Raw genomic sequence first — 23507 nt, forward strand, 5'->3', positions numbered from 1 at the left:
GAGCACAAGCAGCCATATCCAATCACCTAGCATGACACCATTTATCAAAGTATCCCCAGTGAGGGTTGTATAATCTGCGAGTTGAGGGCTTACAAGACAAATGGATGGAATTAGCTAAAGCCTCTGAAACAGAGTCACCCTTCCAGCAGCCAAATCACCAAATTGAGACACTGTAGGGAGGATAACGCCAGGATTGGCTGACTCAGGGGAGAAGGATAAAGAGGAAACACCCATGGATGACTCCTCAACAACTTAAGCAGCAGAGGAAACCACGGTCTCCTCGACCACCCGGGAGCCGTCAGAAGAATCTGAACGTGGTAGGCCATTACCTTCTGTAACACTCTGGGTATCAGGGGAATGGCTGGGAAGCCATACAGGAGGCCCCTTGGACAGGAGACCAAAAGAACATCAGTTGCCCAGGCACTCTCAGATGGAATCAAGGAGCAGAAGGTGTGGAGTAAAGCCTTGCTCACTGTTGCAAACAGTTCCAGCCACTGGCTCCTAGTCCTGAGCCGCCGGCAAATCTTCTGAAACACCCTCGGAGAGAGAGCCACAGAGAGATCGAGTTGGAAACCTCCTTCTGAGTTGATCTGCATGCCAATTCTCCTTCCCTGGAAGAAGAGCTTCAATCCCACAGAAAAGATTCCATTCTGAACTCAGCTCAATATCCCGGAAAAGGAGGGAGAGGGAGAGAAACATCCCCCCTTGATGACACAAATAAAACCTTGTCACCTGGTTGTCTGTCTGTATACACACACCCTGACCTCATATTGATGGGAGGGAATGCAGCAGAATGGCTCAAACTGCAGCCAATTCCTGGAAGGTGGAAGAACGGAGAGCGTCTACCCTGTTCCATACCCCCTGCTCGGTAAGATTCTCCATGACTCTTCCCACCCCAGTCCATTGGCATCGGTGGAAATGATCACAGGAGGGGCAGACCCAACTGAGGACCCTTGTTGAGATTGTCTGGGTTCAACCATCACTGCATGTCTGGCAAGTGTGTTGAGTGATCAGAACCCGTACCTTGAAATCCTGAGACACCGGCCTCTAATGTCTAATGGAAGTGAAGGGCAATGCAGTGAGGTTGTCGGATCTCTTGTTTTCAAGACCATACTTTTTCTTCTGTGTTAAACACTCCATGAGAGTATGTATGTGTTTTCGAGCTGTCTCCTTCATGTATTTATCTCCCCTGCACTCCGTGTTACTCTGTGGTACATCTGCTGCTACAGGAACCTCCATGTTGTGCTCACCCATGTACTCCCCATTGCTTCCCCTAACTGCACCCTCCATGTTGATTCCCCCATCTGCACCCTCCTTCTCTCTTGCCCAGTGCTGCTTCCCCTATCCATGCCCTCTGTATTACTTACCCCAACTCCCGTTTTGTTTCTGGGCATCCCACCCTCTCCATGTCATTTCTGTGGCTACTGTTGCTTCTGCCCCCCCCCCCCATCCCATTCTTGCTGCTCCCCACCACCTGCTTTTGAAAAAAAAAAGGTTTTGCAGATTTCATTTTCTTTTTAATTACCAATCCAACTCAGATCGGTAACTAAAACGAAAAGCATGTGCATCATTTTGTAGGTGCGTGCAGCCATATGATAGCTTTTATTCAGTCAAGCTGCAGATCATCAGGGATACTGTTTAGTATGGCTACAAGGACCTGGCAAAGTCAATGGGTCTCAATAGCAAGGCTTGTTGGCTTTGCCAATGCTTGTTGCTTCTGGTGGCTTTACACGCCTGATATCCCCTGGCAAAATGTGGGACCCCTAACACGTCATTAGGGGGGACTGTCTCACAGATATAATAAGGTTTTGGCCCGAGAGCCAGGTTCCTGAGAGACTGGACTCAGCTGTGGCCAGTGCAGTAAGGCTTCCCTTACGTCCCTGCCACCCACCCATCCCCGTGTCTCTTGAGTAAGAAGGCTCCCGCTTGAACAGATGAACAAGGATTGCGGCTCCATCCCACTGCCAGGTCCTTCCAGGCATGGACTGCCATGTTTGTCTTCTTAGCTCACCTCCCTTTTCGTCATTCTTCTCCTTTGACGCTGCTCCTTTTTTCTCGCTCAGTAAGGCCCAGTCTATGATCCAATTGAGTTCCTCCTACCCCGTCCTAGGATTGAACCTGCCAGGGCCCTAGCTCCAGACCGATCTTCCACCTAGGGTCGGACTAGAACAGAAAATAAGCCCAGGCACCAAAATAACAGTGACCCATTAGTAAATTAGATAGCTAAAAAAGTTGCCCACTTTTGCAAATCGGGACTGGTTTGATCTTGTAAAAACACGTGGAATGTGTGTTTTGCAAGTTACAAGAGATTGCATGCTTTTATGCTGGCTGCACTCAACGTTTTTGGCAATATCATGAACATTAACAGTAAAAACCGGATCACCAGACAAAGAAACAGGCCAGCAAATGGCCTCAAACTGGTCCATACAGTGACTTGTCAGTTCTGCTCTTTGAGGACTGCCAGATTGCCCCGCCGACCCTGGATGGAGGCTGGTACAGCTGACATATGGCATGGTACCCAGTCTGTTTCGAATATTGTGCCAGGCCAGCTGGCAGCATTGCAGTGCTTCCTACACCCTAATTATTATGAGGGTTAATGCAGGCCGTATAAATGTGAACAGGCGCTTAGACAGCTGCTACCTTTGCCAGCCATTTTCTGGCCACAAAATGTTGAAGGATTTTGACACTGGCAATAATAGCGAACCGAGCAACCGGACAGCTGTTAACTGCGCTCTGTTCACAGTTGTCAGGCAGCTGTCCACTGTGTCTCGTTAGGCCGCAAAGCATTATGGGCAACCGTGGACTTGGGGAGCTGACACCCTGTTAGCTGTGCTGGGTCTCCTGCTCCCTTCTGTCACGCTTTCAGGATATCACTGCAAGCGATGAATTTTCAGGCAATTCTTAAGTTTGTTTACAATTACTTTGGTTTGTAATTGATCTTAATAGACAATCACCTTAATCCATGCAGGGTAGGAGTGGGACAAAAAATAGGCCTGGACACCAAAATAAAAGTGGCGCCATTGGCAATCCAGATAGCTAAAAAAGTAGCTCACATTTGCAAATCAAGCCAGTTTCTAACTTGTAAACACACGCTATATGGGTATTTTGCAAGGTATGGGAAACTGCATGTATTTTATTAGCTGCAGGTAAAGGTTGTGGTCATACCATGAAATTAAATTAATTTTTATAAAGTGCTCAAATGCCCAGAGGCGTCTTGGCGCTACAGCTACATAAGGATATGAAGGGAAGGCTTTACGATGACACAGCAGGAGGAAGTAATGAAGATGGATAGTCTATTGGCTGCAAAACACACAAGATGATGGACGGAATGTTGCACAATGGCAAAACACTCACCCCCAGTCATAGATCTGGGTTTAATCCATCGTTATTTTGCTCACCACACCACCCCAGTTCAGACATGGCCATATGCAAATCAGTCTTGACCCTGTGCCTCATGGGAACAGTCCAGCCCGAACTGCCAAGCCATGTCTTCCCTGGACCGGAATCAAGCATCCTAGGACCGGTTTCTGGCTATCAGCCATCATCAGCCAGGATAGCTTGACTCCAGTGGCGTAGTGAGCACGGGACCCACGTCTGGGCATACCCTTCCCACATAGGGTGAACAGCAAAACACACAAGATGATGGACGGAATGTTGCACAATGGCAAAACACTCACCCCCAGTCATAGATCTGGGTTTAATCCATCGTTATTTTGCTCACCACACCACCCCAGTTCAGACATGGCCATATGCAAATCAGTCTTGACCCTGTGCCTCATGGGAACAGTCCAGCCCGAACTGCCAAGCCATGTCTTCCCTGGACCGGAATCAAGCATCCTAGGACCGGTTTCTGGCTATCAGCCATCATCAGCCAGGATAGCTTGACTCCAGTGGCGTAGTGAGCACGGGACCCACGTCTGGGCATACCCTTCCCACATAGGGTGAACAGCAAAACACACAAGATGATGGACGGAATGTTGCACAATGGCAAAACACTCACCCCCAGTCATAGATCTGGGTTTAATCCATCGTTATTTTGCTCACCACACCACCCCAGTTCAGACATGGCCATATGCAAATCAGTCTTGACCCTGTGCCTCATGGGAACAGTCCAGCCCGAACTGCCAAGCCATGTCTTCCCTGGACCGGAATCAAGCATCCTAGGACCGGTTTCTGGCTATCAGCCATCATCAGCCAGGATAGCTTGACTCCAGTGGCGTAGTGAGCACGGGACCCACGTCTGGGCATACCCTTCCCACATAGGGTGAACAGCAAAACACACAAGATGATGGACGGAATGTTGCACAATGGCAAAACACTCACCCCCAGTCATAGATCTGGGTTTAATCCATCGTTATTTTGCTCACCACACCACCCCAGTTCAGACATGGCCATATGCAAATCAGTCTTGACCCTGTGCCTCATGGGAGTCTATTGGCTGAACATCCACATTTTGAAAGCTTTTCTGACGGGAAGAAGACCTGTCATTTCTTTCACACTAAGAGGGGAGAGTGTTCCAAATGTTGGCAGTGCAAACTACAGCACTCCTGCTGCCCCAGTGAGATTGCCTGGACTTGGAAACAACAACATTTTTGGCCGAAGAACAATACAATGTCCTGGCTGGAGTGTGCCAGGAAAATTGTGTTTAAGATAGTCTGGGCCAAAAACCATGAAGTGCTTTGAAAGCAACACACAGAGCTTTGAAATCAATATGTTTCCTTATAGGCAACTAGTGTAGCTTGATTAGGGCCTTTGAAGGAATCCCTAGCAGCAGACGAGCTACAGGCTCTTGCAGAATCTGCAGTTTATTTCAGAGTTTTTGCTGCATGTTGATGTAAAGGACACTATAATAATCCAGTTTGGATAGCACCAGACCAGTGCCTACAGTCTTGTGCAGCTCATGGGGAATGCACATTCCTGAGAATCTTCAGAGTGTAAAAGGATGAAGGTCACAGAGGGCGGGGGCATGGAGGGAAGGGGGCGAGGACGCCGCGGAAGCAAGCTGGTATTAAACAAGCATTTGCAATGCAATAGGTCTCGCATTTATACAAGTTTGAGCTATTGGCATTGTAAATGACAGTGCCTTTTATTTATGTTTTAAAAAAAAAAAACTTAAATAAAAAGCATTGTCATTTACAATGCCAATAGCTCAAACTCGTATAAATGCGAGACCTATTGCATTGCAAATGCTTGTTGTTAAAGGGAATTCAGAGACATGGTAAGATCTTATTTGCCGGAGAAACTTGCCAATCCAGTCCCTGCCCCAAGAGGCAGACACCAAATGTTGCCACCCACACTGCGCCTCATAATAACCGTAGAGCCCTGGAATGTGCCAGCCCCTTCAGGAAAAAACAATGCCCTGGCTTCATTAGAATACAGCTGACATTTCCAACGGCACACACACTTCCCAAGCGGACGGCAGCAGGGAAAAGCACCCCAAAACTGAAACAAAAATGCCAGCAACACGGTCCTTAAAAAAGACAAAAACCACAGAAAAGTAAAAACTCTCACTCATGTTTTAAATTTAATTATACACTTGTGGGCATTTAATTTGAAGGTCTACAAAAAATGCACATGATTTGCTGGATAAAACAGCAGCTATACTGCAATCTCAGTTGCCAAAGTTCCTTCTTAATTAAACAACTAAAAAGCAAAAAATAAATGCATGTCAAAGCCACAAACTATTTGTAAATATATAAAGTATTGTGAAGTGAATGGTGTTTTACATGAATTTTTGTAAAATTGTTTTCTTTTAATAATGGCCCGTTTTAGAAATGAAGGAGAAACGCTTAAAATTAAAATCGGCATTTGAAATAATTGTGTTTCAGCATTTCATTGACAAACTCAACCAACTCTTCACCCCTCCCCCAGTCCCCTCGCAGCACACTGTAGTTAGCCTGCCTGCAACTTGCAATGCTGGCTTCAATGTAGCATGGAGGCAAGGTGCGGTTTAAAAACATGATACGTCCAGGGCGAAACGGCCGATGTTTATGCGCACAATAAATCACAGCGAACAACAAACAACAAGCGCGCACTGAAGTTGACGAGGAGGGAGTGGGAGGGGGAGTGGGGGCGGGCACAGTGGTGCGGGACATCAAAGGGGCCGCGAAAGTGAAAGAAAACGAGTGCTTTCAGGCTGCCAAATGGTGCGCGCGCCCGGGGTACATGCACTGTATTTGGAGGCCTGAAAGCACTCGTTTGCACTTCCAAAACTCGCTCACTATAAGTCTCGCCAGAGCAGCGCTAAAGCGCTGTCTAAACGAGTGCTTTCAGGCTGCCAAATGGTGCGCGCGCCCGGGGCACATGCACTGTATTTGGAGGCCTGAAAGCACTCGTTTGCACTTCCAAAACTCGCTCACTATAAGTCTCGCCAGAGCAGCGCTAAAGCGCTGTCTCAGGCGAGACCTAAAAATAAAATAAAAAACTTAGCTTCTCGCCGCGTCTCTCCTCTGTAGTCCTCCCTCGCTGGCCTGAACAGGAAACACACCCAGGCTCCCAGTCATCCAATCACAACACTGCCTTAGCATAAACGGATAAAAAATGGACCCACACACTGACCTTGCACACCAGCCCGTCAGGCATTGCCAGATTGCCCTATTTGGCAGCCGACCGTGGCCGCACCCATCTACCTGCATCTCTACTCTTCGTGGTCTCGGGACAGCCATGATGATTCATGTTCACCTGATCCATGTCCTGTACCTAGTGATTGCTACACACAAATAAAATCAGAGTCCTGCTATTTGTGACCTCAAATGCAAAATATAAATCCTTATTGTGTAGAATGACTTTGTGCCCATGGGCGCTGGTGAGAGTCGACATAGAAATATGACTGTACGTCCCGCACATGCGCAGAGCCCAGCCCTTAAATATCCTCTCCTCTCCGCCAGTGCTTCCATCAGATTGCTTTATTTTATGAATGGGCGAGTAGTGGTGGATTCTTTGGCTAGTTACCGCTGTGAACCCCACAGTGGAGGGCCGCTGCGGGCAGCATGCAGTTTATTTCCGGCCTAAGCTCTGATTCACAGGCTGAGGCCGGGTGGAGTTCACACATTGCAGAGCGGCTGGATCCGAGGCAGGGGGGGCTGGCGGGCTGCCAGCCGAGCAGGGACAGGGCACAAAGCTCGCAGTGTGAAGACGGAAAGAAAGGGAACTGTTCCCATCAGCGGAGGTGAAGCGTGAAATCCACGAAGGAAGGCTCCAGGCCTCCGAAGAGACAGAGAGAAATCCCACGGAGGAAATCTCGAGATCCCTAGGCCTGCTTAGAGTCACAGGGCCACGGGGTCACACTGAGATTGAGTCATTTGTGGGTCTCCCATCGCGGGCGCGAGTGGACGCAGGAGGGCTGGAAACTCCTGGGTTAAGTAAAGGGCTTTCAACTAAAGGCAGCGGTGTGGGTCGAAAGTGTAGGCGACATTCATGGAATGTGGCTCTTAGCCAGACAGGGTTATTTATAGCACCAAACACTCTCTGCTGCTGCCCCTGAGTGGAACCGCACTGCCTGGGGGAAGGGAAGCAGGCTTTTCAGTAAGGGCTGCTCGGTCAATTTATGTAGCTACAAACCTTGGGGGAGATTTACAAGAAAGACGCATCTATACAGATGCATCACTTTCCCTGCGCCACCCTTAGAAACTCTTGCGCCACCATAGATGCGCCGTATTTACAATACGGCGCACTATGGCGCAAGGATTGACAGATGCGTCAGAATTTCTGATGCATCTGTTGGCGGAAAAGTCACGCATTGCTGGAGTTGTGTCGCAAGCACGATGCAACTCCAGCAATGCGTGTTGAGGCCTATTCCCACTACACTGCGTCACTACTTATGCCTGCTTAAAGCAGGCGTAAGGTTTTGACGCAGTGGCATACTAAAAGTGGCGCATTGAAATCTTGTAGATTTCACGGAGTCACTTTTACAAGGCCTTCCTGCGTGGGAACGCCCAGGTATAATGTGACGCAGGGCTTTACAACGTGACGCATCTCCCTATATGCGTCACGTCGTAAAATGGCCGCACTGTTTGCGCCGCTGTTGCGTCCAAAAAGTGATGCAACTGCAGCGCAAAAGTCACGGAAGGGGCTTGTAAATCTGCCCCCTTGAATATACCTGTGGCCTAGACTAGGATAGGTGGAGGTAGGTCTTCAACAGGAATATAGGGGCAGATTTGCGAACACTTTGCACTGGGCTTGCATCACAAAAGTGACACAAACTGCTGCAAAGCATTTTTGGGGGATTTACTTTCCAGCTCAAATCCTGATTACGTTGGACAGGAGCCCAAATTACCATAAAGTGCTTTTTTGCGATACTTTGTGCCAAGGAGGCATTCCAAGGGTAGTACATGGGCACTGCCATTCAACCACCCAATGGATTTTGATGCAAAACCCTATCTACAAGCAAAGGTAGACAAGACTTTGCACAAAAATGAACACCTGGTCGAGGCAGGTGTAAAGTTTGATAAAAGTTTTCATTTCTCAAAATGTTTCCAACTTTGAATGTATGCTGCAATGTACATCAAACGTGCAGAGTGAGAAAAGTGGTAAACTATGTTTAAGCATAGTATTTTGTACAGGAAGGTCACCCTTCCAGTACAGCATTCACACACTCCTGCAATATGCTGCAGAGATTTGTGCATTGGTGCACGGCTCCCTATAGTTCACCAGCACAAGGGGATTGAAAAAAAGCCGCATATCTTCATCCATATGGTTCTGTTCTGCTCTTTCCCATCCAACAAATGCAGTGCAGTGCTGCAAATGTCATTACTGCACTGTGATGCATGAAACCTTAGCACATCTGCCCCATAATGTTTCCCCAAAGAGCGTCACTAGCAGACATGAAGCAGTGCATTTCAGAGCTCATGACAGACCAGAGAAGTGCTTAATTTGAACCAGTGGTTTAGTGTGCTGGGCACCAGCACTTAATTGCCAGCACAGGCGCTTATGACAGTCTACCACATGATGACGCTGTTTGCCTAATTTAGGTGCGAGCACAACAACAGCTGTTTTCTAACTCAATTTACCTTTACAATGACTAATTTTTAGGTCTCGCCTGAGCCAGCGCATGCGCTACTCTGCAAGACATTTAGTAAGTGGCTTTTGAAAGTGCCACCACAGGCTTTTGGTGGCCTCAAGCTTGCGTGCATACGAGCGTGCACGCGCGGATCCACCATCTGTCTTTCCTCCATCACACAATTCCTGCTTCTCCCCCACCACAGATCGTTTCTCGCAGCCGCGCGCGCAGCCAATGCTTGCATCGCTCGCGGCGCTTGATCGCGATCACTTTCACTTTCGCGGCCGCGTCACTTTCACGGCCGAGCGGCCAATGCTTGTCTTTTCTATTTCTCTACAAGGTAACGTCTTGGGACGTAAGCAATCCTTTCCACAAAAAAGTTCTTCGATGCACATAAAACCCTAACCCATTCGTCTCTCATCGTATATGTAGGAACATTTTGTAATGTTCACTTCAGTGCCGCATTTTAATATATTTCTCTGCACTAGAAAGTTCAAACCAGTGTCCAGGTGCCACCTTTCCTGGTAAACCCCATCTGAGATGGTTAATCACCCCCAAACGAGTCACCCCTCACTTCAATCCATTCCTAATCATTAATGTCCGAATCAGTCTGGCTACAGTTAGAAACAACGACACTCAGCTTGTAACTTCAGGAGTTGTTAAGATAGGTGGAGGTTCTTTGACCTAAATGGTACACAATGTGCTTTACAGCAGGCACATTTGCCCTCTGCGCTATTTTATGAAGAGTCAAACCTCATTTTAGAATGCATGAAAATAACGCCACCCAGCGTATTAACCAACAGCATTATCTTCCCACTAAGGCACTCTGGAACTTAGCTGGATACATTGGGAGCTAGTCAGAAGTTGCCTACGGCCCGTAAGATATTTTAGAACGCAGTCAGCGACCAACTAATGAAAACAGAACATATTTAATATCACATTCCTTCATGCTGCCAATTTTTTGGGGCCAAAAAATGACATCCATTGTCAGGCTCTGCTGCGGACACACCCCCTTATACTGACCCACCCTACCCCTAATGTATGTGACCTACTAAGTCCCCCTCGCCACCCCAACCCTATGTATAGCAAAACATGCGATTTTGGAGTTTTCAGTGTTTTTTTTATTTAGTGTATGTTTGTTAAACAGGACCGGAGGAACCTCTCTCTGAGCACTTCAAATGCGGCAACATTTCACAAGAGATACAAATAGGACAAATTCAATGTTGCACCACACGAGAGGTCACAAAACTATAAACACTTCAAGTTACAAGAGACTCTCAAAACGAGTAGACAGTTTAAGATGAAAGGTGCAGCTCAGCTCAGATATTTTCTACGTCATTGATGACTTCTGCAGCGTTGCCATACTTTGCTCTGGACAGTGCCAGCACTTCCCTACAGAAGTGCCATATAGTAAATAGGGTATTGCCAGCTCATATCTTCGGTAATAAAACATTCAGAATATTTGCATCTGCACCCTTACACTATCATTCGCACTTGCAATGGGTAATCATTGTCCACGTTACCAAACCCCATATTAGTTTAGTCCGTGGGCATCAGAAAATATATTAACTAAGAACTCTACGTGAAACCGTCTTTATGTTATAAAGCGGCATATTTCCTATGTCAATACTCTTTAATCAAATGGCAGGTTCCAGAATGTAGGCTTACCTCCAGTCTCCCGAGTTTGGCCCTTGAACATTTTCTTGTCTCCACTTTCTAATTCCAAACAAGTCCCGTTCAAAAGTACCCAAATTATGTAATCAGAAGGCTAGTTTTAAACTGATAGGCTGAGAGATGGTTAGAGGCAGGACTTCATGACTGTACTTCCCAGTGAGCCCTGCCATTGGTTAAAAGAAGTGGCCGGCCCAGAAAAACAGGGCACACCTATTCTCAAAGAACCCGCCACCGCCGACGCAACGGGTGTGACTGCCCCATTGCTCCGGAAGATATACCCCCGTTCTAAGTGAGCCACGCTCTACTTCTTCTATTAAAACATTGTACCCCAGCCATCTGTGGTGGCATGTAGGCAGACTGAATAGGAAAATCCCAACACTAGGACTGTCTCTAGAGAACTCGTTGCCATATGGGTAAAAAGTGAAAACAGCACAACAGGGACCCGGTAGACTTATAAATATGCTTTATGGCCACGGTAATGAAACGGGGGTACAGTTAGGGTAGTGTCGCTATCTAATAATTATGTTGAAGAATGATATAAAGGCTTGCTTCAAGCTCACTCTCTGAGCTGTCCTTCCATTCAGTTACAGTCTGCTGCGAGAGGCCTCACTGCTGTTCATCTGGGATAAAACAGCACATACAGCTTTATGTATGCACGTTGTAGATACAATGCATGGCCGTGGTGGTCATGACTGGCGTGCAGCATATACAATCAATGGCCCATTTGTGTTCAGTACGGCCGTGGGTGTAAGGGCTGCGCTGATAACGAGCATTGGTGCTTTGCGAAGAACGGAGGCCTGCTGCACAGTGAGTGTGTGTCTGTCTCCCACACACATACACACAGTCTTCCACGATGTTTCTACTTTGAAAACCAGTGTGCAATGTAGTATTTTTCAAGAAGAGGTATTCATTGCTACTTCTTTTAAGTCTATTATAATTTGTAATAAACTTTAAAAACGCCAATCCGGGTTTCCTGCACAACCGTATGCACGTTTTGTCTTTTTTGTTTCTCTTCTTGTTATTGGCTCAGATAGTGGTGTGATGCTTTCATATGGTACTTGCGGGGAGATACTGTGGAGATTGGTTTTGTTTCGCTGTCTTTACTCGTTAACAAACATGCCATTTTCTCTTTGTTAGGGTGCAAGGTACAGAGGATCGGTGAAGGATTTCCCCAACTTTGATCCAAACCAGGATGCTGAGGCGCTGTACAAGTCTATGAAGGGGCTAGGTACGGGAGGGGATGATTGAGATATGTCAAGTCTTTTCACCCGCTACAAAATATAAATTTCATATATCCTTTTCATTTCTTTGTCCCTCCCTCTGGGACTTCTTCTCTCCCCTTCCCTCTATCCTTGATTCTCCATACTATTTTTCCTGTAATTGTGTCTCACTGCCTAGTATTCTTTCCTTCTTTCTTCCTTTTCTTCGTGCGCCCCACCCTTCTCTCTCTTTCTTTCTGCATCCTCTTTCTTAATTGTCCCTTTTCTTCCACTCCTTCCTTCTTTTTCACCTTCCTTCTTTCTCTCATTTCAACTCTCTCCTTTCTTCTTCTTCTCTTCCTTCTTCCTATCCTTCTGTCTTCCCTGTTCCTCTGTATCTTTTGATGTCCTTCCGTCTTTGTCCCATTTACTTTGTCTTTTTTTTTTCTGGCTCTTTCTTCTCTTTCGTTCTTTCTTTTTTCCTTCTTTCTTTTTCCTGCTCTTTTCCTTCTTTCTCCACAAGCATCATTCTTTCTCCTTTTTCAAATAATTTATTTGATGTTTTTCTCTTTTTTCGCCCCTTTACTGTCTTGCTAACTTGTTAGCACTTGCTCTGTCTTTCATGCTCACACACGTTTTTTGTTCTTATTCTTTTGCACTATAGTTTTTTCGTTACAATTTCATTTCTTCTTCTAAGCTCTCCCTCTCCTTATAACGTCTGTATTATCCGTCTTGCAGGAAGTGACAAAGAAGCTATCCTTGACCTAATCACCTCTAGAAGCAATCGACAGCGGCAGGAAATCACCCAGGCATACAAACTGATCTATGGGAAGGTATGGATTATTATAATAATAACCTTGAAAAATTGATCTAATGCAGTCCTTTCCGAAAGTCGTAAAGCATAGAATATTGTTTAATATTCTGCATTGGAATATGACTACAAGGTATTAAGAAATGTAATTTATCTAAACTAATATAATCTTTGGGCATTGATTAGTACAACTGCTGTGTAGCAAAGGAACCTATACATATTGATTGATATATCCTTATTATGTCAATTTGAACAACTCTGTTAGAAATTGGGTTTCAGGTTGGCAGAAGTATCCACCCGGTTCAAGCAGGAACCACAATCCTAGTCGGGTTAAGTCAGATACACCCTTTTCCAGGCAGGCACCACACTTCATAATTGCCATCTCATCCTCCTGGGAAGCTGCGCAGGACTGATATTGCAGGAGGTGGTCAGCTGCATGCTCCGGGGGGTTGAATTCGGAAGAAGCTGGGGGACACTGGGTATCCATCAGGAGGATAAGCAAATTACTGCCACCCTGTATGGGAAACAGGGCACTGGCTCACCCTGACTGATTATGAGGGTATCCATCAGGAGGATAAGCAAATTACTGCCACCCTGTATGGGAAACAGGGCACTGGCTCACCCTGACTGATTATGAGGGTATATGCTTTTTATCACTCACTTCACGTGCACTTCACTGTTGATTGTTTTTGATCCTGAAGAAGCGCCTATGACCCTTGTGGCACCAGTGGCGCGAAACATGTCGATCCATTACATGCATATCTATGCCTGTAAGGGTAACTGTTTACCCATGGGGTTCTAATGTGCCTTTATGGGATCTATTCCCGTTGTCAATTTTTTGGCCTTAGCAACCCTTTTTTAAAATTTTTATTGTTACCTGCACGCACCTTGTAGCCCTCTTCATTTGGACCCACACCCCACATACCCTCAGGCACCATCCGGCATTGACTTTAAAAGAGCTCCGCCAAAGTGACCCTTCGGGGGGACCCGTTGGGCATTGCACCGCCGGGCCCGACGAGGAGCCAATGCCCGATGATGAAGCATGACATCCTCCGGGGTGTGTGAGGGCAACAGGAGATAAGACCTGTTCTTTCTCCTTTTAAGGGGGTCCCTTCTATACCTAGGTCTTTCGCTTCACTTTTGCTTTTTCTTGGCGAGGACTATTGGTTGACATCCGGTAGCCAGCCTTTTGGAACAGTGTCCTTTTTGTTTGTTTAAGTCAGATACACATCATAAATTAACCTGTGCTCACCCTCTAGTAGCTTGGCACAGGTTTAACTTAAGAGGCAATGTGTAAAGCATTTGTGCAACACATCAAACAGTAACACCGTTAAAACACCACAAAAAAACTTCACACCATTTTAAACAAATAGGTTTGGATTTTATGAATAAAACAAGACCAAAACAACAACAAAAAATAAGTGCAGGCGAAGATATGAATTTTTAAAGATTAACTGCCAAAATAGCACTTAGAAGCAGTAAGCAGCTAAAGAGTTAATTGTTTGTGCTGGGCTGGGGCAAAGTGAAGAGTTCAGGCCACCCAATATGGAGCATGGGCCCATGACCTACACAGGTCCCACTGAGCAAAAGTACCATAATCCTGGTTGCAAACAGTAAGATGTGGGGTGCAGCCATGCGCTGCGTCGGTGTTGAGCCCACAGTCGAGGAGATGCCAGGCGTGGACCGTGCAGGTAAGAGTGGTGGGGTGGGTGTGCGCGAGTGCAAGGTAAGTGGTTTTTGTTTTTTAAAATGTAAGTTTCCCTCTTCATCGTCAGTCGACTCCACCCCCACCCTGCTCCCCCACCCCCACCCCACCGTTCTTACCTGCACATGCTATGCCCGGGAGATGTATTGGTTTTCTCCACGCAATGATGGTGACATACCGATTCCAAAGCCTAAGCACCGGTTCTGAGATGAGTTGGTTCAGAAGAAGATGCACCAGGATTCTCCATGCAGTCGAAGGGATACATCGAGTCTCCTTCTGAAGTGGTGGCAATGCTGTGAATCTGATGATACGCTTCAGATGGCGATGTGCTGGTTCTGATTCGGCTGCACAGGTTCTGTTCCCGCAACAGCAGTGATGCCTTGATTCTGCTCTCACAGCAGAGGATGCGCCGGCTCTGCTGGATCAAGCACCTGGGTCAATTTTCAATGAACCCAGTACAGGACTAGTATGGAAGATTTTGATGTCCCTGAGTCTTCTAGGAGCTGGAGGCTAGTAAGCTAGTTCTGGAGTCACTCTGGGTCAAGTGATGCATGTCCAGTCAGAGAGAGCAGCAGTCAGTAGGGCAGCACAGCAAGGCAGCAGTCTTCCACAGCAGTGGTCCAACAGAGTGGCAGTCTTTAGCAAAGCAGTTCTTCTTCTTGGCAGGGTTGTTTCAGATCCAGAAGTGTACTGAGGAGTAAAGTCAGAGGTCCAGTACTTATACCCAGTTGTGCCTTTGAAGTGGTGGTGACTTCAAAGAAGAGTCTTTGAAGTGCACAGAGGTCCTTTCTTCCTGCCCTGGCTCCAGACTTACTACAGGGAGGTATGCAGCCCTTTGTGTGTGGACATGGCCCAGCCTATTCAGGTGCAATGTGAGGCTGTTCCCAGCTCCTCCCTCCCTTCCTTCCAGGAAAATACGTGACATCACACCCAGCCTTTCTTTGTGTGTGGCTGTCTGGAGGGAATACACAAAGTGAACTGTCACCCAGCCTAGCCAGTGATCAGAGACACACAGCAGACACCAAATAGCAGGAAAATGCCTAACTTTCTAAAAGTGGCATTTTCAGAATAGTAATGACAAATCCAACTTTACTATTAGAGAAGATTTATCATTAGTAGGGCTCCCGGTTTTATGGCATTTATGTTTTTTAACATTTCCATCTGTATTTATCCATATTTATTGTTTGGCCATCTTATTGGTGTTTATCCATATTTATTTAGTATTTTGATAATAAATTGAGCAGTAAAATTGTATATTTCCACGTTTATATAACTCTTGGACATGCAGTCATACATGGATGGCTTCATATTTTAGCAAATTATGTAGCAGCGTATAAAAAAGGCTACACTCACAGGTGCATGTTAGCGTTATACTACAAATATATTTTAATATATGCCTGTATTTAAGGAAATCTCATCCTGTTTTTGCACTCTCCATGCTATCTGCTCAGCTTTTGCCTGAAAGTCATCAAATACAGCATGGAGAGTCTCTCACTAGAAGCACCATTTTCAGTATTTTTCCACCTTCAAAAATAAATACAGACAGCAAACACTTTGTTTTCTGTCTGTATTTATCTGTGAAAATCAGTAAAACTGGAAAACCGTAAGCCTTAATCATTTCCAATCCATAGGTACTAAACATGACACCTCTACCTTCTCTCAATTAAGAATTACAGCTTATTAAATGTAATATGGAATCTCCAATGTTACCCTATGAGAGGGGTAGGCCTCTCAGTAGTGAAAAATGAATGTGGATGTTTTTCACTACCAGGACAGGTAAAACTTAAAAGCACATGTCCTATGGGCTACGTAGGGCCTACCTTAGGGGTGACCTTTATGTAACAAAAGGGGTGTGTAAGTCTTCGCAAGGAGTTTTAAATGCCAAGTAGACATGGCAATGTAAACTGCACACTCAGGCTCTACAGTGGCAGGCCTGAGACATATTTAAAGACAACTTGAGTGGGTGGAACAAGCAGTGCTGCAGCCCCACTTGTAGCATTTAATTTACAGGTCCTGGGCACATGTAGTGCACTGTACTAGGGATTTAAAGGTAAATTAAATGTGCCAATTGTGAATACGTCAATCAAACTATGTTTAGGGGGGAGCACGAACACTTTAGCACTGGTTAGCAGTGGTAAAGTGCTCAGAGTCCTAAAACCAGCAAAAAGGAATCAGCAAACATATTAGGCAAGCAGGCAAAACGTTTGGAGAAGACCACCCTAAGGCTGTCAGGTCCATTTTGATACTTATGACCTGATTTAGAGTTTGATGGCTGGGTTACTCTGTCACTACGTGATAAATGTCCTATCCGCTTTATTGCAAGTGCTATAGTATATAATACACTTGTAATAAACTGGACGGGATATCTATTTCATTTGTGACAGTGTAACTTTCCAACCAATCTCTGAATAAGGCCCTCAAAGTTTCTAACAAGTAGTCCATCCTTGTAGGGTGGCCATGATTGCGGCTGGGCATGTGAGTGAGACATAATCAAACACACTATTGTCAATACCCTGAGAAGCAAAATGTTTACTTAAATGTTCACACGCCAATGAGTAACGTGCTACCATCGCTTACAAATCCCCAATTTGTGTCTTCATCTTGGTCTAGGATCTAATTGATGACCTGAAGTACGAGCTAACAGGAAAGTTTGAGCGGCTCATTGTAGGTCTGATGAGACCCCTAGCCTACTTCGATGCCAAGGAGATAAAGGACTCACTTGCGGTAAGAAAGTTCTGTTAGTGTGCCAAGTGCTCATGAATGATTCATGGTTGGACCTCTGTGTGAAATGTGCTGAATAGTCCATGATTATTTGCGCTTAGCTGCTTATTTAACTACTGAAAAAGAAATACAAATGATAAGAAGACAAAAATACTAAGAAATTCGTTTTTGAATTTGTTTAATATAACCCTTGCTTGGAACTAGGAATACTTTACCAAAAAGTGTATAATATATAAATGCATTGACGATTCCTGCACTTTTCTCTAATTAAAATCTGATTCATGTTGGCCTAGGGGTGGTACCCACCAGCAGGGTTTGTCAAACATGCACCAATTTTAAGCCCTATCCAGGAGGAGTAGGCCGTAGGGGGTTTGCTCCCCCCGCCGCCCCCCCCCCCATTTATACAGAGCTGAATTTTACAAGTACTGCCTAAAATAAGTATAACTTTTGTATTGTACAACATGTCGTGCTCATGTTGTTCTTAATTATATATGAACTTTTGTGTAGATTGTCTGAAACCTGGCAGCATTTGCGGTAAATGAGTGACCAGAAATAAATGCTGCTTCTTTTTCAGATGTACATCGTACACTGTGATGGATTATTGTCGATTTGTCTTGTTCTGTTTTTCTCCCTGGTACTTTCAGTGCTTCCACTAGCCTTTCTGTATATCTATCAGTTTATAACCATTAACACAATTGTCTTGCTCTTAGATCCTTCTATTCTGTTGCCCTTTTTCATGCTCTGAGTATGAACCAGCTTTTTCATATCAATATTCTACTTTATAAGATTCAGGATTTTGAAGGTCATCCTCAAATGGAGAGGGGAGTTTCTATATAATAAATGATCTAGGAAATTTCTCTGATGCAAGATGGCTTCACATTGCTTCCTTTCTCCCTAACAGGGCATCGGAACAGATGAAAAGTGCTTGATTGAAATCCTCGCTTCACGGACCAATGAGCAGATCCACGCCCTGGTGGCAGCCTACAAGGATGGTAAGGGGTTGCATGAATGCCCTGGCAATCTTCAAAGATGGGTTGGTCAAGTGCATGGAAGCTTGTACAGGTTCAATCTCGGTGCACAATTGTGTAGAAAAGAAGCGGAGACGCTATTACCTTACAGGATAATATTAATGCTCACTTTTGATGGGGAATTTCTACTGTGAAGTACCAACCGAAAAACGTGGCTGGTAAGGAAGTCTCAATTATTCAGCAGCCAATCACTGCTTTAGGAAACCAGTAGTCACACTGTAAATAGTTCTGCCTTGCATGTGTGAACCTTGCCATCTTGGGCAAGGTTTGTAAATCCAGGTTTGCTGTGTTTTAAGAAAGGCGCAGTATGGGCGGATCCTACGTCTTAATTGAAGAAGAGGCTCTAATATAAAGACTGATCTGATCTTACCATTTATGAACAAGGATTTGCTTGTCTTCTTCCAGTCGAATTCCACTGTTTGAGCACCATGGGAAGTCTTTTTTATCTTACTTTATTTCAAAACCACACATTGAGCCAAATTCTGGCAAATACAGGAGAGGCGCACTTTACATACTATGATTCTATGTTTCTCCTCGCCAAGACCTTGTTTATAAGATGTGTGAAGTGGATCTTCAATGTGGGATTCTGCTAAGCACAATTATAAGGGATCCTGTGTTCCAGGAGTTGGATTTTTCTAGGTGTTGAAAAATAGGGCCTGGTTTTGCCAGCCAGAAAATACAGCCAGTAAAATCACACAGGCAAAGAGAGGAAGTGCCTGATCCCCAGCCAAGGCATAAAGAAGGCATGTAATGCTCACCTCGCTAGGCAACATCTTTCCATTCCCTCCCCTATTCTCATACCCTCTTACTCCGAGCTCCTCACAGGACTCCTACAGAAATAACCTTTTACTAAGAGGTCGGTGATAAATGTTGGTGTTAAACCCTCTGGAACAGAAAAATACCATGTGGAGTACTGCCTTATAATTCTGGGTCTGCACAGTTGCTCTCCATACAAAGGGGTTTAACTTGTAATTGCAGGAATTCCATGTATCTCCACATGGAATTCCTCAATAATCAAGTTTGGACCTTTAGTATGTAAATTTGGCTTACAATGAGGGATAACACCAATGAAGAAAGTTCTACCCGTTTAATGTGTGCATTAGAATGGATGTTGGGTGGCTAAAAATACCTGACATACATTTGGTCAAAGGTTTGCTCACAGCTCTTCTGTCTCTCTATTGGACTCCAGCATACGATCGAGACCTGGAGCCAGACGTTCTGGGAGACACCACTGGACACTTCAAGAAAATGTTGGTTGTTTTACTTCAGGTATGTGATATTTGTCCTATACTGTTTTTCAGCAAGCTTGTGTCCGGTATGCTTTACTATGAGTCTTTGAAAAAGTTTGTCATTTATGGTTTCTTCCATGGTCATCTATGATGGGTCTTCTTCTCCTATTGTTACCTTCTCTGTGTGGCATGTCTGACCATCAGTATCTGTCCAGAGGATGTTTCCATGAACCTCCCCTTCTGCTCTTTGGTACATACGTTAGTTTATGTATTAAATGTCCCTTGAGTTCTTCTACTGTATGTTTAATTATACAATTTCTTGAAGATCCTAACTTGCTATCTGGGTCTTTCAATATGCAGGGTGTGCATGGATCTTGTCCAGTGACTTAGGATCACCATTCTTAAATGTTCTATTTGTAAATCATTATTAATAGGTTCTACAACTGCCCTTCTAAATTTGTGATTTCAATCTTATCCTTAAAATTGTGGCATGAGCCTTGTTTCTGACTTCCTCAACTTTAGTTATGTGTCTCTAGCCTTTCCTTATCCCTCTCTTGGGTTCGAGAGTGTCTGTGCCTCCACTCTGACTTTTCGTTTTTTCTGGAACTTTGGATGTACGGTCTTTTCAATATTTGTTGTATGCGCAGGTGAATTAAACAGAATATTTGTAGAAACCCCCCGGAATGAGTTCTGCTCATAACCCACTAATGATACTGTATGCATTATAGCCCATAACTGGTTTCAGCATCTCAGTGGCGGGATAGAAGCCTCAGTGGTTCCTGATGATTGTGACTGCTGCCGCCTCTCATTGGCAGAAGCGGCAGTCCCTTACTCGTCACAGAGCAGAATGGGGTCAGTGGGAGTTGTTGACCCCACCCAACTCTGTGACAACACATCTGTAATAGACATGCAGCCTCTGAATGATCGTCTGAATGGTATTGTGATCATTCAAATATTCATGTGGATGTTTTTGGTCCCCTATCATATTTAAGTATAATCTATGTGTTCCACTTCTGTGTTGTTTTCATGATGCCATGTGTCTTTCTAAGGTCATGCACTGTAAAAATCATGTACTTCAAACACAGACCTTGGACCCGGTTCACAAATGCATGAGTACATCAAGTAGTGCTTTTGTAGTACTACTTCTCATGCTCATAAACGCCTTTGTGAGTTAGCTACTTTATAACCCATACACTATATACATTGAATCCTTCTACATTTTTCAGTTCTAATTCTAAATGAACATCTGTGTGTTTGCTTCATATCTGTGTCCTTCATCCTCTACTTTTTGTCAGTAGTTGTACAATATCCATGCCCATACCATATTCTTTTGATTGCATCACCTGACGTTTAAGAATCCTCCACCACCTGTGCATATCATTGCCTAAACCTCAGAACCATTCACTTCTTTCTGACATAGTTCCATGTCAGTATTGCTTCCTCCATGTGCCTTTTGCATTTCTACCAAAAAAGGAATATATGACATTACAACGCAAAAAATTACAATGCATGATTTTACAACATGGTTTTTACATTGCAACTACCATTACATCGCATGATTTTACAACTCATGCCATTACAACGCATTTTTTAAAACTACCATTACAACCCATTCCATTGCAACGCATACCATTACAATGCATACCATTACAACGCATAATACCATTAGGGCAACAGTAGGGTAAGTGTTGGATAGTGTAGGGGTAAACATTACTATTCCCACTCCAGTGAGTGCAACAGTAGGGAAAGTGTTGGATAGTGTAGAGGTAAAAATGACTATTCCCATCTATCCCAAAACCCATACCCACCCTAAAACTATCCATTACATACCTTATAATGTGTTGTAATGGCATGCGTTGCAATGGTACTCGTAGTAATGGCATGCATTGTGGCATGCTTTGTAGTGACATGCGTTGTAATGGCATGCGTTGTAATGGCATGCGATGTAAAGGCAGTTGCGTTGTAACAGTTGCATTGTAATAGCAGTGCGATGTAATGACTGCGTTGTAATGGATTTTTCCCCCAAAAACAACTGAGTACACTTTTGGCATAATACATATTTCTTGCTTCTCGTTTGGTCAGGGGGAACGAGAGGAAGATGATGTTGTCAGCGAGGACCTTGTGGAGCAGGATGCAAAGGTAAACCTCATAGAGTTTCTGTGTCAAAAATGCATGTAAGTTGATTATTCCCACAGAAGCCAAAACAAAAGTATGTGCATAAGGTTGAATGTCAGCAAAAGAGTCAAAGCCTTGTAAAAGCTTGTTCACAGAATTGATGACAGACTTTCACAGGTCCCCAGTCATTTGTTGTCTTTGCTTTAGGTTTTTGAACTTTAGACTCTTTTAGCAGATATTGCTGTGCCCTGCACCTGCTGCAATAGTTGCCGGTGCTAGGTGGGTGCTTGTTAGACCATGGCAGCTCCCTTTATTTTTGCTTTACACTAGGGGCCATATTTATGACCTGATTTGCTCGCTCTTGCACCACGCAAGGTGATACAAGAGATGCGCAATCTTAAAGTCATATTTTTGGTGCACGCAAAACCACTTTGCGTGGCTTTGAATGGCTTAAAAAATATGGAGTGATGCAATGCAGCGCAAATCATTGAGTTGCATTACTCGGCGCAAGAGAGGCATTTCATGGGCATTGTGTGGGTGTTCCCACACAACTCCCATGGTTTTTGACACATTCCAAACCTGCTAAACATAGAAATGGGCCATAAAAAGATATGCCACCCCAAGTGCGGCGTAACGAGGAGAAATATCTTTATTTCTCCTCGTTTTTCCTCTTTGCATGTGTGCTGCCTTCTGCAGCACACATGGAAAGAGGAAAAAGCCTCTCATTGTTTTTATGCAGGACGGAACCCCTTCTTGCACAAAAACAATCCTGCCCACAACACAGGCACCCTTGCACCACGGTACAAGGGTGCCTGCATTGGCACTAGACTGCCAAATTTGAGCCAGCGCAAGGGCAAAGGACAGGAATGTGCCGTACTGGATACATTCGGTGTATTCCTGCCCTTTCCCTGTGATGCAGGGTAGCGCAGCAAGGTGACTTGCTGCTCTGCCCAGCGCCACAAGGGTCATAAATATGGCCCTAGATGTTTTCCATACGACATATTAATCAGAATGGCGGGTTGACCACCTATTAACAGGCTCAGGAAGTTTGATGAAATAGCTCCCCTCATATACCCTCTCTTCATATGCCTCTGTTGTGCTTAATACTGAGTTGTGCACAGCTCTGTATTTGCAACGAGTCATTGTTGCCCTTAAGGACTCTGCATTTTGACTGTCACCCACTTACTCCACATTCCTTATGCAGTTATCATTATAGTGTTTCTCAAAATAAACAGTGAGCTCATGCATTACTGCACCTAAACGTTTGCAAAGTGGGGGAGACCTAACAAAATCCAGTCTGTTATCATGCCGATTACAGAGACAAGAGGCTGCAGACTAAATAGGGGGCAGGCAGGATGTCCCGAACCCCAGAGGCAGATAACGGCAGTCTTCCGAAGCTGCCCTGATCACAGATTTAAAGTTTGGAAACAGTAAATCTGCCTCTGCTTCCTGTTATCTTTCTGTGTAATGTACAAGTCTGGCCTGCCTTTGGGTGCACTAAATAAAACAAGTATACAACTTCTTCCGTGCAGAATTGCTAGAAGTGCTCTGGGAGAACCTGTTGTTTTGTGCTTTTTGGTGCCAAATGGGGTGTGGTTGTGGATAGTTCTCCTGAAGCCTTTTATAGTGACATTTACTGCATTATGTGTGGAGTAAATCTAGCCGACTAAAAGCTCCTGGAACCGAGAGAATGGCAGTGGCTGAATGGAAGCATTATTTTTTTTAAAAAAGACTAGCGGCTTGTTTTGTCTTTTAGCACAGGGACAATTAATATGTTAAATAATGCCCCTTATTAGGAATTTATTTGTATCCCATAGAGTTTTTCCGAACACACTGTGGTTGTGTTTACTGAGAAGCATTCTGATTGTTTGACGAACCCATGATCATTGTGTTAAGTGGAGGCATGCGCACTGTAATAAAGTTATGTTGATTTATATTGTGATTGTGTGTGTCTATGACATTGTAATGGTGCTTTGTAGTCATATGATGACCATGTTCTTGTAGGAGCAGGCAGTACAGGGCAGGCA

At 44.7% G+C, this 23507-nt stretch overlaps 1 protein-coding gene across 2 annotated transcripts in view; it reads left to right on the forward strand.

The window, feature by feature from the left end:
- ANXA6 (annexin A6) overlaps positions 1–23507 on the forward strand; it is a 163969-nt gene that overhangs the window by 70847 nt on the left and 69615 nt on the right. For both annotated transcript variants that reach the window (XM_085617684.1, XM_085617683.1), the window contains exons 3-8: positions 11810–11900; positions 12610–12704; positions 16998–17111; positions 18010–18100; positions 19326–19405; positions 21448–21504. In XM_085617684.1, coding sequence (XP_085473810.1) covers positions 11810–11900; positions 12610–12704; positions 16998–17111; positions 18010–18100; positions 19326–19405; positions 21448–21504 — 528 coding nt within the window. The remainder of the gene's footprint in view (positions 1–11809; positions 11901–12609; positions 12705–16997; positions 17112–18009; positions 18101–19325; positions 19406–21447; positions 21505–23507) is intronic.

The sequence above is a fragment of the Triturus cristatus genome, chromosome 7, assembly GCF_964204655.1.
Source record: "Triturus cristatus chromosome 7, aTriCri1.1, whole genome shotgun sequence".
In the NCBI taxonomy this organism is placed as follows: domain Eukaryota; kingdom Metazoa; phylum Chordata; class Amphibia; order Caudata; family Salamandridae; genus Triturus; species Triturus cristatus.